The following is an 18,833-nucleotide window of genomic DNA, read 5'->3' on the forward strand; positions in this document are numbered from 1 at the left end:
GCCTGCACAAGTAGGGGAAGTCTCCATCACTCCCTGAACTTGTTAAGGCTTCTCCAAATAAGTTCGAAGTCTCAAGCAACTCGACAAACAAGGCCTCGCAAGCGAAGCTTATCAAGTTTGTTACACAGTTTCTACCTTCCAACACGGTTGATTCATTTCTTTATTCTCAATGAAGATTCAAGAAGATATTCATAAGCCTAGCTTAACTGTTTTCTACAACAATTGCTCAAAACCCTATCTGGGTCTGCTCTCTAGTGCAAGAGGATAAACTAATTGCTCTCCAGTACGAGAGGTAAACTAATTCGCCGATATCCATTTGGGTCTGCTCTCCAATGCAAGAGGATAAACTAATTGCTCTCCAGTGAGAGAAGGTAAACTAATTCTCCGACACCTATCTGGGTCTGCTCTCCAGTGCGAAAGGATAAACTAATTGCTCTCCAGTGAAAGAGGGTAAACTAATTCCCCGACACCCATTTGGGTCTGCTCTCCAGTGTGAGAGGATAAACTAATTGCTTTCCAGTGCGAGAAGGTAAACCAATTCCTCAACACCCAAAAGGGTCTGCTCTCCAGTGCGAAAAGATAAACTAATTTATCTCCAGTGCGAGAGGGTAAACCAATTCCTCAACACCCAAAAGGGTCTGTTTTCTAGTGCGAGATGATAAACTAAGCTCTCCAGTGCGAGAGGGTAAACCAATTCCCTAACACCCAAAAGGGTCTATTCTCCAATGCGAGAAGATAAACTAATTGAGTTCCAGTGTAAGAGGGTAAACCAATTCCCCGACACCCATATGGGTAAGCTCTCCAGTGCGAGAGGATAAACTAATTCTTTGACACCCATTTAGGTAAGCTCTTCAGTTCGAGAAGACCACATAGCTCAAAAAATCAAATGCTTGAAGACCTACTAAGCAGCAAATAGTCAGAGGGGCAGCAGCCACTTTGCACCCAACAGTTCATTCATCCGACACTTCATCTTCAACAACTCTGATCTTGGCAGCTTCATCCTTAACTGCTCCATCTACGGCAGTTGAGAAATCAAAATTAAGCAGTTTCCTCATTTTTGGAAAGTAGCCCAAACAGTGGCCCATGCCATGCCACTTCCTCGGTCCATGCTGAGCCAATCCTTGGCTTCAATCAAGTCGAGCAGCATAAGCAATGGCCCCTGCCACACCACCTCTTTGGCCCATGCCAAGTCGATTTCTGGCCCCTGCTTGCCGACGTGTAGCACCACCCTGACGGCTGCCCTGTGGAAGCATCACCCAAGAAGAAGACAAGGAGAATTAAGTTTTTCTTACGTCGGTGCGGCGCGAAGAAGACAAAGAAATCAACGGAAGACGGTTCTTTGCACAGGCAAGCAAAGAAGAGTGCTAAAGGAGGAGGAACAAATATCCTCTAGTTTCTCTTTTTCTTGTAGGGATAAATAATTGCCCTTTGAAGTTGATTTAATCCCCTACTTAAGGTAGGCTTAAATAGGCTTTGGAGGTGATTTACTTCCTTTTCGTAGAAGAATCTAATTCCAAGTTCAGGTAAGCATTTGCATCAAAGTTGGAGATCTCTACACCTGTTGTCATTTCCTACAAGCAGCCCAGCAGGTGTGAGAGCATTTGTGGAATAAAAAATCATCAAGAAAATTATAGAGGCGACACATGGACTCTTGGGTAAAAAGACAAAATTACCCTCGAGGCACACCGAAGCTTCTACGCGCAAGCAGTGGACAATCATGGCTCAATCAAGGTCAAAAGTGATCAAAATGGATATTTATTCAAAACCTATTTCATCCATCCTCGTCAAATCTCCCTCACAAGGTAACTCCCAAATTATTTATCCTAAATTATATTAATTAGTTAATTAATTGATTTATCACTCAATTAATTTATTAATTAGCTAATTAATTGTAAATTACACCAAAAAAACCACTGAAGTGGCTGGTTCCCATCTCTCCCAAAAGGGCCGGCCACACCGCTATAAATACCACCCCATTTTCTCCAAAAACCTAAATTGAATCCTCTTGCAAAATTCTCTAAATTCTCCAAACATTTTTCTCTCAAAATTCTAACTTTGGCATCAGAGGTTCTTCGGCCAAAGCGCGCCCCCCCCTCCAAAAAAAATGCTTCGTGGGTTCTTGGTCTTGACCTAAGGTGTTAATTGTTTTGTATGTGCAACCAAGAAGAAGAAGGCGAAAATTTGCATCCACACAAACGAGTTCTAAATTTAAGTAAATTTGGATACATTTAATGTAAGTTTAGATGACTGATCTTAGCGTAAACTGAACAAAAGAGAAATATACTTTTAATCATCTTGCCAAAACCAAATGGAGGGAGAAGAGAAATAAAATGTTTTTTTTTATTTTCACTAATTGACGGATATGAATCTTATAAATTGGATTGGGGAAGAAAGAGTTGAGAATTAGATTAAATAACTCTCCTAATCACACTTACATGCATAGTTAATAAATTCACGTATAATACAAGTGCACAGTTAACAAATTCACATATAATACACGTGCACAAACAACAGGGGTCATCAAAGGGCCCCTGTGACTAGAAAAAACTCAGAAAATAATCTCAAAAGGGTAAGTGGAAAAAAAAGGACAAAAGACAAGAAGTGATTGCTGATTGGAGCGGAAAAAAAAAATTGAAGATGTGAAATTTGTGACCCAACAACACCACTAGATATGAGAAATTATGCAACCCAACATCATTTCTATCCATAAATGATGCGGCCCATCAACGAAAATTGAAGGAAAAAATTTAAAGATGAAGGAAAAAGATCAAACAAAGAAAGTGGCTATCAGGCAGTAAAAGGAAGAGAGTCAGACATTCAAAGAGGTCCATGGATTTGAAATATTAAGGTTTGAGTAGGATTCTATTTTATCTTGTTTATAGACAATTCTTGCTCTCAAATCCCACAAAATCCATAATTTAATGAAATCCTACAAAATCTTTAGCTTTTTAATACACCTACATTTGGATGAACTTTAAAAATGACTATTAAAATCTCGACTGACTACACCTATATTTTCATGTATTCTAAAAATCATTTAATTGACTACGTTAGGATTTTAAAGTCTATTAAAATTCTCTCAAATTCAAGTTGGACTACACCTCCTTAAATAGTTTAAAAGAATTAATTGTTTTGTATAATTCATGTGGCACCGCTTTATTAGGTTTATAGTCCATATATATGCCAGATCAACAAACAAACAGAGTTATATCGGAAACATAACGGAATGATCATATTGGTGGTGGAAATTCAAACACAGGAACTACATTTGTTGATTTTCATTGCTATGAACCAAATTAAAAACTTATACTAATCTGAGAAACCATTTTGATTAAAAAAAGCATCTAAACTTTTCATAAGTAAAGCCTCATCCAAATGTGTGCTCCAACATTTTAACCACGGGATTTCAACACTTTCAATTAGGGCATTCAAATCAGAATGTGATGATCCTCCTTTTTCAATAGCCCTCTTTGCCTTGCTCTGCAAGTTCCCAAGCTCTACTCATTTCCTCTGCTTCCAAACCCACCAGAATCTTCCTTACAGCTTTATCAACAGCTTTCTCCTTTCTCAATAGGTATACTCTTTCTGAATTGGAATCCTTGTTTTTTTTTTTTTTTTTTTTATAGTAGTTGCTTCAATGTGGTTGAATTGAAGGCAAAACCTTGGCAGATAGTTGTGACTTGTGAGCAGCAAAAATATACGGATCAGTCCCACATCGACACTGCGCGGAACCAGAACAGCCTTTATATAGTCATTTCCGTACTCGCAATACCTACCTTACTTGAACAGGATCTGTTCTATAGGTTGTACCTCTGTATCCTTGATTCCTAAGGACTCAGGCTGGTGGATGAACCATGACCCTGTGATGCTTGGAGTGGTCACACGGTTGTCCTACAGACCCCGCCTTCCCAACTCTTTTTTTTTTTTCTTTACCGTCCGATTACAGGCATTCCGATCGCCGTGTAGAAAAAACTTCTAGTAAAGAATTACAAAGAATAAACTACAAAATTGCGAACACATGGAACATATAAAACTAGAATTACATGATGCACAACAAACATTGCATGATAAAAACACATAAATAAATTACGTCTCAATCTTTAGAGGTCGGATGTACTCCGTCTTGCTTGGGAGGGATTGAAAGAGTGCTTTCAAGCATGAACGAGAGATCATGCATCTGTGACATTATTCTCTCCACATCGTCAGATTTTGACCCTGCCCTTACGCTGGAAACATCTCCGCCCTCCACCACATCTTCAGAATTTTTTCCATCGTTAATGCTTGCATCACCCAACCTAAACACGCAACAGAAAAAAGGAGTTAACATGTGTTCTTTAAAGAACAAGCACAAGCATTTTCCATGACGCTTCACGTATTACATTATTGAAAACCGCAAATTAGCATTCCATGGTGATTCGAAACAGGATTCTGCAGCTATAATAGCACCGATAAACGTTGGCTAATATACGCACCTGTTTAATACAGAAGGCTCTAGCTGCACTCTATCCACTACAGTTGAACTGTTGGAACTGTTAAATGCTCCTGCTGAGAAATCTGGTTGCAAAAAGCTACCAAAATCCAAGTCACCGGAGCTGCTAGTGCCAAACAAATTTATTTCTGAAGTGTGGTCAACAGATGTTGTCTGATTAATACTTTGTTTTACAGAATTATCTGCAAGATTTGATGCATTCTTCGAGCTAGCAAAATCATTCCAAGCATCGAATGAATCACCATCCTCATCAGCAGTCTTATTATCAAGAGCCTTGTTGCTAGTGGTCTGCAATTGGTTGTCTTGAACCCAATCCACACCACCTTGTTTAACAGAACTATCCACAAGATTTGGTGCATTACTCGATCTTGCGAAATCATTCCAAGCATCAAACGAATCATCATTCTCCACAGTAGTCTTACTATCAAGATCCTTGTTGCTAGTGATCTGCAATTGGTTGTTTTGAACCCAATCAACACCATCAGGAAAAGAGTTATTCACATTTTCAGCTATTCCACCCTTCACCTCAGCAAGGATTTCCAACCGTTCAGGCCCTCCAGAAAACCCAGAGTTGGAAACGCCCAACAGATCATCTTGAAACCAGTCGGAGGACATGGATGCAGACCCAGTCACACTATGGTTTGATTTTTCATTCGTTGAGTCCACTACAGTTCCAAATACTGTGCCTATGTGGGCAGAAAGATCCACCGTGGAACCCACAAAGGGGTCAAGGGATTTTGATTCTTGGGGAAAGCTTTCAGAAGCTTGAGGGAGGTTTTCAGAAGCTCGAGGAAGGATTTCAGAAGCTTGAGGAAGGTTTTGAGAAGCTAGAGGAAGGGTTTCAGAAGCTTGAGGAAGGTTTCCAGAAGCTTGTGATTCAGAAGCAACAAACTGAAAACTTGCTGCCCAACCAGAATCACCACTCTCTCCTTCAGTAGTCTGCACAACTGTCTCAAAAGGCTTTACATTCTCAAACAACCTAAGAGTTTCATGACCTTGGAAACTCTCTTTACCAACAATCTGTGTGCTAGATCCGAACAACTCTTCGGAATTACTCGAAGCACCATCTTTCTTTCCTTCAAAGAAAAAGTTGTCGAGATTGACTCCAGCCAAATCTGGTAATTTGAGCAGATTGGGGATCTCATTTGGGAGATCAGTCTCAATTTTCTCTGGCTTAGAGGTCCATTTTATTTCAAGATTTAAGAGATCAGCCAGACTTAACTCATCCTTCGGCGCAGTCTGTGCTCTGTTTAATTCATTTGCTCCAACAGGTAAATCCACTATCTCCTGCAAACCAAAGTCTCAAACTTTACCAAGTATTCAAGAACCCCCACAAAATTAATTTCAAAGTCTCTACATTGACAAGAGGACAATAAACCTCATTTCTAGCAAACAAACTATAGGCAGACAAAATTATAATTTCTCACTTAGATGATATGGTTGCGAAATAAATGGACTACAAAACTGTAGCACCTACGAATTCCGTGTGTTGACTGCTTAAGATCGAGTGCTAAGTAGATGTTGATACATATCAAATACAATGTACTATTTCTACATCTCTGCATAATCTCAGAATCACCTTCAACCATTTTAATTTTCCATGCACTATAGACTAACATAAATAGCTTCGAATCAGATAAAGAATTTTCGACATCATTACGCCGTTGGGCGGCTAGAATAAGCTGGTAAAACAAATTTAGCAAACTAAAACAATCAAAGCTTCAATCTTTTTCATCATCCACAAGCAAGAAAGCATATAATTTGTTAAACTGGTGATTTTTCTTGAATAAACGCATTGAGAAATCAAATTCCGTTTATTTCAAGTTTTCCCATCAACCAAACACAACAAAAGGAATCCCCATTTTATTTCCCCATCTTAATCTTAACTTTCTCATCAACCAAACAAAAGATAGAAAATCAAGTTGCATGCATACCGATCCACTTAAGCTCAGGTACTGGAGCAGCCAACGGTACCCAAAAGTATCCCGGAAATTGATGGGGTCGGGAGGGTGGTCCTTGCAGTGTTCTCTGCCGCAGAAGACGCAGGTCAGCGTCTGAACGCCCCTCAGCAGCCGCCCTTTGCAATGCTTGCACCTCAGGTACGGCGGGGATGGATCCAACTCCGCTAGCGTTTCTTTGACGGAAGGTAGATTCGGCAGCGGCGTGTCGTCTGGGTCGTACGACGACAGCTCCGCTTCTTTCCGAAGCGAGATCTGCACCTGCTTTATCACATCCATCGGGATTTCCATCGCCATTATCAGAGTTGGTGGCCGTCGATGCGTGTGTTGGAATGGGACGGTTGAGTGATGAGGTGCACAGAGTCACTCAATCGCCATGTTTCCCACCAGTTTCTGTTCGACTCTCATTACTCGGAATACGGTGGTAAATCCTTAAGAAATATTCTTAATTTAATTTAAGAAGTGTTATTGACATTCTAAAAATCATATTCTACACTTGTTATAAGTGTATTTTTCTTTCCAAATATAGAAAGTTTGAAGTGTAGAATAAGATTTTCGGACCGTCAATAACAATTCCCTTTTATTTAACTTATTAATCTTCTTTTTTTCATGACCAACTAAATTCAAACTTAATATCACTATATTGTATCATTGTAGCATCAAATGTTGGAAAACTCTTTTTTACAAAACAATATTTTTACTCTAAACTAAGAAGGAAATATTTGAACCTAAAAAGCATTAAATTGAAAAAAATATCTAACTATTAGATACATTCACCACTTGCTGATAACTTTTAATCATCTCAAACACACTAGTTTCAAAAGTTGGCTAAAATAATGAATTTACAAATTTCAAAAATTATTCAAAACCTACGTAATTTCGATTGATTACGTTTTGGGCTCCGCGAGTGGATAAATCTACGTAATTTCAAAAGTTGGCTAAGATTAAAGTAGACAACATTGCTTATTGGGTTTGCATACTATTGAAGATGTTCTTACACTACTTTCAAATTGTCTAAAATATTTTTTTTTCAAGTGTGCATGCATAAGATTCTGCGATTTATTGCTACATAAGCTAATGAGAATTCATACTAAACATTACAGATAATACTAACTCAAACACAACTTAACACAAATAAAATGGGAAAATGATTTACTTTAAAAGATGAATAAATATATCAAAAAATAACACAACTTCTATTTTTTTTAAATGATTTACTTTTAAAAGATGAATAAATAAATCGGGAAATTAAAACACCTTCACTTTTTTTGTTTGGAAGAAAGTTTAACCAGAATGGATGCTACTTCATTTCAGAGATAAATCATTTGCATGCTATAAAACTCTTTGAGAATTTACTGAAAGAACTTTAACTTTTATTTTTTTTATTTTATAAATCGCACATCAAAAGAAATTATTGACACTAAAACTCAAGCCTAAATGTTAATCTAACACAAATCTTTATTAACTCGACCAACCTTGGTTACCTTAAATCGCTTCTTCGGAACATCGCCTAGTCGGACCAACTTGTCTTTTTATTTTATTTTTTCCTTCGGTCCGACCAGCTTGTCGATTACACTCTCAAAAGTCAAAACAGTGTAATTTAAATTTAAAAATAAAAAATAAAATCACCGTCACAGCCTCACACAGATGAGAAAGCACTCATCTCTGATCTCCACAAGTCCCAAGTAAACACCGGCAGTCGAACCGTTTAGAATCGACGTCGCCGACTCCCAATTCCGCTACTTCCGATTCGATTTCAGAAGCTGAGGTAAAAGCCGAGATTAAGAGAGAGAGAGAGAGAGAGATGGCGACGAGTCCGGCGGTGCTAAAGGCGGGGCTGGTGATAGTTGGGCTGTGCATAGCCGGGTACATAGTGGGCCCACCTCTATACTGGCACTTCATGGAGGGCTTAGCCGCCGTCTCCCACTCTTCTTCTTCCTCCTCCTCATTCGCTTGCCCTCCCTGCACCTGCGATTGCTCTTCTCAGCCTCTCCTCTCCATTCCCATTGGTAATTTACTCTTCTTTCTTCCCTTGCCCGTGATCCATTTTTACCAGATCTGACTAAATCTCTTGCATTTCTTTTCCCGTTTTGTTTTGTTGGGTCTTACACATTTTGTGCTGATTTGATGCCAATAAGCTCAAATTTCCATTGGATTCACTTATTTCAATCCATCGTTTTTCTGGGTTGGTGTTGAATTCAGCATCCAGGTCATGAAGTTTGGACTCTTAAAGCTACTGTTAGTTGATTTGCATTACTATCAGATGTATACTTATATTGGTTCTTCCTTCTTTTGCAGGACTCAGCAACATTTCATTTGCAGGTTAGTTTCTTTCATGTAGAAGTTTATCTGCACTTTTTGGGTAGTAAAATTGATTGCTTTACATCACTATGTGTTTATATATATGCGTGTGTGTGTGTGTGAGAGAGATGTTGTAGATTGAATGGGTTGTGAGATTACCGACATAAAGCTTCTCCTTGCCATAAAGCAGGATGCCTTCTCATGTTCATGTTGGATAATAATGTGGCAAATATATCATCCAATCCCAGTAATATTATCTCAAATATTTCAATTTTAGATCCTTTCCAATAGACAAATTTGAACTCTTCACTGTTTACCTTATTTTCCTCAAATCCCTTTTGTAAGCGCATATTCAGTTTTTTAGGCATAATGTGCGATGACTCTGTCAGTTGTGTGGTTTCTCCTCAGTACAATGTCTGAAGTTAAGACTGCCTCAAAGGCTCGTGGATTGGTAGTTTTCTTTTGTGGGACTGTCACTCGATCTGGCCTGCTTTCCTTGTGCAATTATCATTGTTTACAAATGAACGCAACTCTGCTTTTGTCTTCCTCTCAATATTTCTTTTAAAGTTGTTGATTTCTCTTTCAAGGATGGATTTCTGTCTCTGATGCTTATTTGTTTGAACCAACCTTATGGAGATATAAGTAGCATTGACATGCAAAGTGGTGATTGATTGCCTACGTAAAGTTTCGGATTCTTTTTTATTCTTATATGCCTTGCATCGTCTATAACTCCATTTGTTTATTTGGCATATATTATGCAGACTGTGCAAAGCATGACCCAGAGGTGAACGAGGACACTGAAAAGAACTTTGTGGATCTTTTGACTGAGGAGTTGAAGCTTCGGGAAGCTGAAGCTTTGGAAAATCAGCAACGAGCTGATATGGCTCTGCTGGAGGCCAAGAAGATTGCATCCCAGTATCAAAAGGAAGCAGACAAGTGCAGTTCAGGGATGGAAACATGTGAAGAAGCAAGGGAGAAAGCTGAAGCAACATTAGAGGCACAGCGGAAACAGACTGCGCTATGGGAGCTTAGGGCTCGTCAGAGAGGGTGGAAAGAAGGGCTTACAAAGTCTAACACCCAAACGCAAGGAAATGTCCAGACCGTGTAAAAAGCTCCCTAGCATTTTTGGAACAGCCAAAGGCTAATCTTCTTCAACATGGTACTTCCTCTCTTGGTTAGCGACAAACTTTTACTAGGTTATTCTTTTCACCTTAAATCGGGCATGATTTGCAATCAATTTCATTTACCAAACTGAATTATTTGTATTTACAGTTAAAAAGTATAGAGAACTTAGTTGTGTTATCTAGCCTTCCAAAAATCAATCGATGTTGGCAAGAAACCGGATCATCGCATTCTCTATGGAATTATAGTTGAATGTTCCACTTGTAAGACTGAAACCGTAAATTCTTCATTAAACGTCAGTATCGATGGCTGTCTAAATCCTATCTTGGGCTTGATTGAATAATGTTGAATTCTTTTGGTATTTGATCTAGGAACTTTTCACTTCCTGAGCTTCTTCTATGTGCTTCCAATTAGGCTGCAAATGATTCGGGGAAAAGAACCCAATGAAATTCTTAGGGTTACTCGGTATGCTTGCATTCTTTGAAATCCAGTTCGAATAGTTCTATAAAGAGTTACTATCACAATTGGTCTTTGAAATTTACTCAGCCCATCAAGATAATTCCTGAAATTGAAAATTAATCAATGTAGTCCTTGAAAATGGTTGTTGCAAATTAATGTAGTCTTTCCGTCAAAAACTCTGTTAAGTGATGATATGGCACTTAAAATATTATTTTATAAATTAAAAATATTTAAATAATAAAAATGATTTTTTTTTTATAATAAAAAAAACTGAAGAAAAAAAACAAATGCTTCGTCTGCAACAACCATGGCGCTCAGGGTCTCCTCCTCCTCCTCCTCCTCCGCTTCTTTCAAACCCAACAAGTCACTCATTCAAGTTCAGCACTTCCTAATGGGGTTGTGTTTGGCTGCTATTACATTTGCGACGGTGACGATGAGTGACGAGAAAGGCTCGAACGGCGGCGTTAAAGTCCCCGAGCCAGTCAACAGGGTTGAACGCCTGTTGCACTACGCGGCTCTCCTCCCGCCGTTTGATGATTCGGGTCGGGTTGATTCGAAGCGGGTCATGGGCTGCACGGGTGTGGCTGCAGGCCGAGATGGACGAGGAAGGCAAGATGAGATTCGCTGCTAACAGCAATTCCAAAATCAGCAGGGGCTTCTACTCCTGCCTGGTTTCGGTGCTCGACGACGCGTTGTCGGAGGAAGAAGAAGATGGCACATGATAAAAGATAATTATTTTTATTTTTTTAATAATAAAAGATAAAATATTTTTATTTTTTGTTATTTAATCATTTTAAATCCACATGGAAATAATTAATTAGATTTATAAAATTAAGTTATGTGTTACATCAGCATATAATAAAAATTTTGATAGAATTATGATGAAATGACCACATTGATTTGCGACATTCAATTTCGAGGATTAAATTGATCAATTTTCAATTTCAATCACCTTGTCGATAAGATAGATCAATATCAAAGACCATTTTTTATAAAAACCCTTCTATAAAAGCTCAATTCCGTCAGTCCATTTTGTTCGAGCATACAAGAAACTGAGTTGCACCAGCCGCTCAGCTGGCCACTCGTCCATGATGGCCTTGGGTAAATTAGAGAATCGAAGTTGGCAGGCAAGTGAGTAACTCTATAGTAACCACTATTTAAGATGCCCCGCGCAATGCCGCGGGTTTGAAACCGTAACCATAATTTAACACTCATCTCCAAATAATTTAGAAATCGATCAATGCAATTGAACCTAAATGATAGAAATAAGTCTTCAGTTTGCATGTATATCCTATTGAATTTAGATTAAGAGCTTATGTACAGTTAAAATGGTGATTTTCTGAGTACAAATCACAGAGTAAATAAATTGTTCACATCAACAATTTGAACCTAAATTACACAACTTCATATTAGCAGCCTATGTACATCAAAAATGATTCACATGCCTTGTTTCTCTGGACTTAATTTCTTACTTCACTGTTCCTGAGGCTCATCACATTCTTCTCTTGTGTTGCATTCGGAAACACTTTGGAACTTCCTTTCAAAACTGTAAAGACACAAACTTAATCAATTAAATACAAATATATTGAAACACTACCAAGTAGAAACAATATTGAGAAATAAATAGTTCATGGAAAGATTAAACAGTGAACAAATCATGATTTTTTTATTTAGAAAACATATTAACAAATAACTAAATGAGTACCGATTACTGATTAACAAGTAACATATTCACACCAATACCACAGCCAAATATCTAAACCCCTTTTGACCAAAACCCATAACTTAGAACATAAAACCCATTATTAACCTGGGAAAGTCTCGTTTTTTTAATTTTTCTTCTTATTACTCATTTACAAAATATATTAAAATTCATACAAATGTACAACAAACAAAATGTTTTTTGTTTTTTTCTGCAACAATGTGAAGTTTCTTGGTTCAATCACACAAAACAAAATTCTAATTTCAAAACGAAAAAATATTACAAATTAAAGAGAAGAAATAGGAAGAATAAAGAAAGATGAGCGTGCGTACGGAGGAGAATGGAGGAGTAGGGACGGGGAGAGGAGGACTGGAAGGAATCGAGGGACCAGAAGATTCATGTGAGAAATTGAAATTGAAATATTATAGTATGATGCAGCAGTTATAGCCCTCAAAGGTGATTCTGCCGATTTCAATTTCCCTGAATTAGATGAAGCAATTCCCCGATAGGACTCCTTGTTTCCCTTGGACTCGTGGTTGCAGCTTCGGCTTCTGAGGAAAATTGGTGTGAATTTAACAAACTAAATCACCACAAAATCATCACGGATTTAAATAAAATATCATAACCACAGTATGTTTTTGCAGAGATCAAGGGGATGTTGTAAAAAATGAAGACCCACTTTTTTCGTCTACCTTTTATATGGTACAAATATACTCAGAAGCAAAAAGGGGCTACGGCACCAGGTGATGGCGATGGTTCCGCTACGGCAGAGAGTTCGAGAAACAGGCCGTGGTTCTTTAGTTGGAAGAACAAAATATGAATCAAAGTAGTAATGGATTGAGCAAGAGGGAGGAACAAAAAGGGGAAATGCAACAGCAATGGAGCGGAACAACGAGTTACTGTCCAGTGATAATTGACCGATTGTGAGACTTTCTTCAAGTAAAAAATTGGAGATCTTGGATTCGAAACTCGTTATTGGTGTGGAAACCGAACTTATGATCATTAGAGGCTGAAATGCTTCTGTAAGTCTTCTCGAACTTCAAAAGAAATAGATAACTGTAACTTGTCATTCGTTGTTCTTTTTTTTCTTTTTTTTTTTAACAGCGGTGGAGCGGTGGGTGGTACTTGCTGTCAAAACGAGAGAACGAGAGCTGAAGAATGAAAGAGCAGATGACCTCCACGTATCCAATAAGGGCATATTAGTCATTCCACTGTTGAGGCTGAAAATGATACCGTGAAAGAACAAAAAAATTGGGGGTATTTTCATCTTTACACTGCTTATGAACATTGTTTTTTCCCGTTGGGTTTTAATATATAATTTTGCTCATAAGTACTTTTTTTTAGAAGCACGTTGAACTTTTATAAAATTCCAAGCGCTTTAGCATTGGAAAGTGTTTTTGGGGCGGAAGTATTTTTAACTTTTTCTATCAAATGCTATCAGATAGGCTTTTGATTTTTTTTTACTTTTAGCCATTCCATGTTAGATTGAGGAACAATGATTGGCTGCTAAAAGAAAAGTAGGAGCTCATGCTCTTATCCAATTAAAACTTACAAGTGTCTGTGATTTGGTTCAAGTTCTATTTCTTTAAAATTATTTTGGACATGTGTCCAGTTGTGATTGAACATTAATAAAATTCAGTAGGAGCTCCTCCTTTTCTTTCAACAACCAATCAATGTTCTAGATTGAATGTTTCACTCGACACTCATCCTACGAGTCTAGGAGGTTAAATAATAATTGTTAAAAGTATTACCATTAGCCACTTAATAATACGGTCTAGTAGTATTCTTCTTCACTTATAAGTCAGAGATCTTAAATTCAATTCTCGTCAAATGTAAATTTGAACCACATTATTGCTAACCCATTATAAAGTTTACCTCACTCTCCTACCCCTTAGTTTAGATAATATTGTTTATTTTAAAAAAAATTACTAAGCATTTAGTTTTCACAAAAGCTACAAGATCTATGGGCCAAATAATTTTAAAAAACAAAAGAAAAAAGGACTTAAATTCTCTAGTATAATCCTTCATTCTTGAATTGGGGCATGCACGATTGCAATTTTTTTTATGGTTCGCAACACTGATTGGTCTGGAAAATCAACAAAAAGATTTTACATATAAAGATGTAAGACCTTACGCAAAACACATAACACTATGTGGCCCGCAATGTGAACCCAATTGTGTCAAATCATACCAAACAAAGCCGCGGAAGTGGTGTCGGCAAGACCCATGGGCCATGTCCCACGACCGACGACCCACCCCACACTAGAAGCCATCATCCACAATAAATTCCTTCGATTTCTACTTCACTTTATTTAATTGAATCTGGCCACCCCAAGTTTTGACCTTTTCCCTCAAATATCTGCCCTTCTCTACTTAATTACCTACAAACCCCTACACAGGCACCAAATTTCCGAAAAACCATATGATCCATCACATACACATTTCAACGGCTACGATCGCCCCACTCTCACTTGGCCTTCTCAAGGGCTGTGATTGAAGTACCGGTTCCTGTGATTGAATCATATCTTTGAAATGCATACGCAACAAGCAAAACAGCAGTGAGGGTCACATAGTCCTTCGCAGCGCATTGCTTGTTGGACTCACTTGGTGAACCGGTCTGCGGTCCGTTGGACCAGTACAAGTAGTTCAGTAACTCTTTGTTCTTCATGAACCGGTCCGGTTTAAACGTGTCCGGTTCATCGAAGACTTTCTCATCCCTCATGACCTGTTGTTGAAACCCACAGAGCAACTCACCCTTCTTGATGTCAAAGATTGAGTCGTGTGAACTCAGTTGGAAGTCCTTTCTGGCCCGGGCAAATTGGAGTGGAACCGGTGGGTTGAACCGGAGGGCTTCGCACACTACGGACTGAACCAGTTGCAAATTTTTCACCGAGTCGAAACTCAAAGTTGAACCGGCGTTTTCTCTGACTTCTTTGACTATTTTGGCCTGTAAACCGGTGGTGTCGCTTGCTATTGTGCCTATCAAACTTGGCAGAAAGACAGAAAACCCACCAAACGCATTGAAACCAAGTACAAAGAGAAGGTTGTGAATTGTTTCTTCTTTGGTCAGTCCGAAATCGGTTTCACCTCTCTTTACTACTTCTTTACCTGTAAACAAGTCCATTTGTATTCATGAACACATAAAACAAAGATATGGATGGTATTAAACTTGTCAAGTAATGTGATTTGTACCACATTTATTGATCACACCTCTAATAGCGTGTATTATATTGGCAACTCATATAGAACATGTACGGTAATGCCGTCTTACTAATCTTTTGTTGACATACCAACATTTATGTTGTTTGTGAATCTAGACCGCACATCAACCAATAATCAACTTGATCAATAGTTTTAATATACAGTCTGACAAGAAAATTTTTACGCAAAGATGTCGTCTATAGTATGTTAATGAATGCAAGTAGAAAAAAATTTTGAATTCAAATATAATTCGAAGGGCATGAGATTAATAGGTTGTTTAACAAGAAGTAACTTACCATGTTCTTCTATAAACTGGTAAAGCTGGTTGTAGTCTCCACTGACAAGAAAAGAAGGGTATGCAAAAGAATGGAGGAAAATCTCCTCCAGGGGCTGAAGCACACCAATCTTGACAGTGGGGAGGAGCTGGAGGGCGAGCCACCGGTCGAGCATGGCATAGCCAGACTCCGCTATCTTGGGCGAGCTTGCTGGGTCAGCTCCAACTAAGCATTTAGTGAAAAACTTGAAGATGAACTTCTGGAGTGGGATCAAATAGCTGGCACTCCCATCTTTGGAAACATCCGCTTCTATTGTGTCCCAAAAGGTTGAGAGGTTGGCAGTGAGCTCAGGCACCCATGTCTTGGAGCTTCTTTTCAAGATGTCCAAGGCAAAGCTTTTGATCTGTGAAGAAGATATTAAGATGGTATTGGTAAGTTGATAGAAAATAAACTTACCAAAAGACGGGAAAAGTCGAGTAAAATCACATCCTATACAGTAGATTTCATATCTTGCGAGATGAAAACGTTTTTCACTTCAATCAAATTAAGCACACCTAAGAACTCAGGTTAGCAAAGTAAATTTTGCCACTCATAGGTGGCTACCAAATTACCTAAACCCTAAGGAGATGAAAACCCTCTTCATGAATTGTATTTTCATACTATTGAACCCCTTTTGATCTTTTTGCATAACCCCTCACGTACCGACAAAAATAGAAAAAGCTATTGCACAACCTTCTAATTAGGTTCAAGAATTTCTTGCACTACAAAATGACAAGAAAATAACAAGTTTCAAGTTAATCTGTTAACAAATCGAGTTACTATCGGGTCACCCGTTAACAAGTCGAATCGTTACCAGGATCTAATAAGATATTGTATGTTAAATTTAGGCATTAGGCACACCCGACACAACCTATTAACGAATCGAATCTTTATCAAATAACCTGTTAAGAATTCGTTAATAAAGCGGATTGACACGACTCAATCCATTTGCCAGACCTACTTCCAACCCAAGGTTTGTGATAAGATTTTGAACCAACGGGGGTCCTACTTGTACAATTTTGGGCAGCAACGTAGTGGAGTGGATGTGCATCTAGTCTTTAAAAAGTCATTTCAAATATCATGAAGGACAGGTAAGAGGAAAACCGTAAAATAACAGTCGTTACTTTATCTTAGAAATTTCTGTGTGGTTTCAAGTCTCGATCCCTAGTTTTACACTCTCATTTCAATTAAAAATTAAGAGTATGAAAATCACCGTCGAGGAAAAAAAATACTCCAAAAAGAGAGGGAGAGCGAAACTGTAGGAAATTAATCCCATGTATCTCATTTCCCAGACTCAGCAACTAAAAATCACCACCATCCAATTGTTGTAATGGATGAGGATCCTCTCCGAATCCCTTTTCTGAGGATCCCGGAGAATCGTATCTGTTCATCATATATTACGACCAGTTTCCATCAGGTATTGTTTGTAATCAATTTTAAATAAAAAAATTTAAAATGATTTCTAACCGTAAGATGACAGATGAACAGATACAATGAAATGATCCCCGCAATCCTCACAAAGAGAATCCGTCTAAGATCTTATTCCAGTTGTAATGGTCCCCCATCACATACATTTTGGACTGATTTGTCCCTAAAGCATGACTCCTGTGATATAAATTTGGACCATCTGGGACTTTTCTAAGTAACACAGAAAACACAAACCATTCTTTTCTTCCGGCCAAAATATCCAACCAATCACTCTTCGGAAAATCTACTTCTGGTTCAGCAACAACTGAAAACAAGAAATATCTTCAAATGCTCAGCACAATTCTTTCTTTCTAAAGACTTGGTGACGTTCTTTTGCTAGACTGTGAATCTAAATTGTACGCTTTAATTTTTAACAAATAATTAACCATCCGAATAATACGCTGCGACAAATCAAATTAATAATCTGGATTCACAGTCGACAACCTATAGTTTAACATTTCTAGTAAAATACTGGATGAGTTAATTCATTAACCACAGTGCAAAATATCTTCTCACCCCTTTTCACAAATGAAAATTTCAAGCTTGTACTTTGATCCAAAAAATGAAATTCAAGCTTTTACTAGCTGAAGCTCTGAAATCGATTCAATTAAAACAGTTACCTATTTGGGAAATCAGCAAAAATAATAAAATAAAATAAAACTAAATTTGATTGCCAAACCAATTGGACATACTTATAGATACATCGTGTTATCCTAATAAATTCATCATTTAATCCTAATAGACATATTTCTTTCTTTCTTTCTTTTTTTTTTTTTTTTTTTTTTGTGAGATCGGTTAGTTTAGCGCTCCCGTAATTTAAATTAGTTTAGAGTCAGATATTGGTAAAAAAATATAAAAGAAATCTACCCGAACCCAATATTTGCAAAAAATAAAGAAAAATATGTACCTTAGAGTGTTGGGGTTCAGACGTATCAAGATAAGCGCAGGTCCTCAAGTCGCCGGTGAACTTGACACTGGGCATGAAGTCGCCGACAAGAACATTCTTCTTCTCGACCAACTCCATGTCGAACATGTACGAGAAGGACTTGCAGTCGAGGACGGCGACGACGTTGGGGTTGACGTTCAGGAACAGCGGGAAGCTGGGAGGGACATTCGTACGGAACACCGTGCTCTTGTACTTCTCGGTGCGCTTTTTGAAGAATGTTTCGGGACCCTGGAACCAGAAGTAATCCAGGCGGTCCGAGACGGGGCCAAGGAGCGGCCAGCCGTAGGCTCCGGGGATTGTACGGACTGGTAGAGATGCTGGTGGTTGTGGTTGAGAGAGCGGTGGCGATGACGATGAGGGAGACGGTGACGGTGATGATGGGATGCCTGGGGTCATGCTCATCATGAAAGCCATGATTTATTTTATTTTTGTTGGATTTTGAGATTTTGTCTAATGAAATGAGAGAGGTGATTGTGGGTTGGTCTTTCCAGTTGTGAGCCAAGTGCTTTGGCTGTAAAAGTTCAGAAAATATATGACTTGCTATATACCAGAAATTTTTAGGCTTTCTATCCAAAATGCTTGCTAAAATTAGTATAACTTCTTATTTTAAATTTTAAAATTTAAAATTGATAGAAGTAATTATCTATCATCAATTATTTTGATTATTTTATAAAAATCTCATTAAATAATAAGAAAATGACAGAACTACTCTCAATTTTCGTCAAATTGTTTTGGCCGATTGATTATTAAACTGAGGATGTTTTGTTGTCCTTATTTAACAGAAGTTTTTCACAAAAGAACCAAAATGATTGACGGTAAATAAACTCATGGATTACTTCTATCTCTTCAAAATGTCAAGAATCAACTTGAAGAG

At 38.1% G+C, this 18,833-nt stretch overlaps 3 protein-coding genes and 1 pseudogene across 3 annotated transcripts; 2 read left to right on the plus strand and 2 right to left on the minus strand.

Annotated features, from left to right (window-relative positions):
• The first annotated feature begins 3,770 nt into the window (after positions 1 to 3,770).
• On the plus strand, positions 3,771 to 3,900 carry LOC148689337 (small nucleolar RNA U3; annotated as a pseudogene).
• A 63-nt stretch (positions 3,901 to 3,963) lies between these two features.
• Positions 3,964 to 7,897, minus strand: LOC137708673 (uncharacterized). Its single transcript, XM_068447797.2, has 3 exons — positions 6,424 to 7,897; positions 4,473 to 5,776; positions 3,964 to 4,295 (listed from the first exon to the last, which is right to left on the minus strand). Exons 1-3 carry the CDS (start codon positions 6,742 to 6,744, stop codon positions 4,094 to 4,096), a joined length of 1,827 nt encoding a protein of 608 aa, XP_068303898.2. The 5' UTR covers positions 6,745 to 7,897; the 3' UTR covers positions 3,964 to 4,093.
• A 44-nt stretch (positions 7,898 to 7,941) lies between these two features.
• Positions 7,942 to 10,191, plus strand: LOC137708569 (uncharacterized). Its single transcript, XM_068447679.2, has 3 exons — positions 7,942 to 8,456; positions 8,746 to 8,769; positions 9,510 to 10,191. Exons 1-3 carry the CDS (start codon positions 8,252 to 8,254, stop codon positions 9,854 to 9,856), a joined length of 576 nt encoding a protein of 191 aa, XP_068303780.1. The 5' UTR covers positions 7,942 to 8,251; the 3' UTR covers positions 9,857 to 10,191.
• Positions 10,192 to 14,118: 3,927 nt separating this feature from the next.
• LOC137749459 (fatty acid 13-hydroperoxide lyase, chloroplastic) lies at positions 14,119 to 18,567 on the minus strand. Its single transcript, XM_068489549.2, has 3 exons — positions 17,921 to 18,567; positions 15,529 to 15,910; positions 14,119 to 15,139 (listed from the first exon to the last, which is right to left on the minus strand). The coding sequence occupies exons 1-3, from the start codon at positions 18,371 to 18,373 to the stop codon at positions 14,499 to 14,501; spliced, it is 1,476 nt and encodes a 491-aa protein (XP_068345650.2). The 5' UTR covers positions 18,374 to 18,567; the 3' UTR covers positions 14,119 to 14,498.
• Between the last annotated feature and the right edge of the window lie 266 nt (positions 18,568 to 18,833).

This window comes from Pyrus communis, chromosome 17 (assembly GCF_041283825.1).
Source record: "Pyrus communis isolate YQ-2024b chromosome 17, ASM4128382v1, whole genome shotgun sequence".
Lineage (NCBI taxonomy): Eukaryota > Viridiplantae > Streptophyta > Magnoliopsida > Rosales > Rosaceae > Pyrus > Pyrus communis.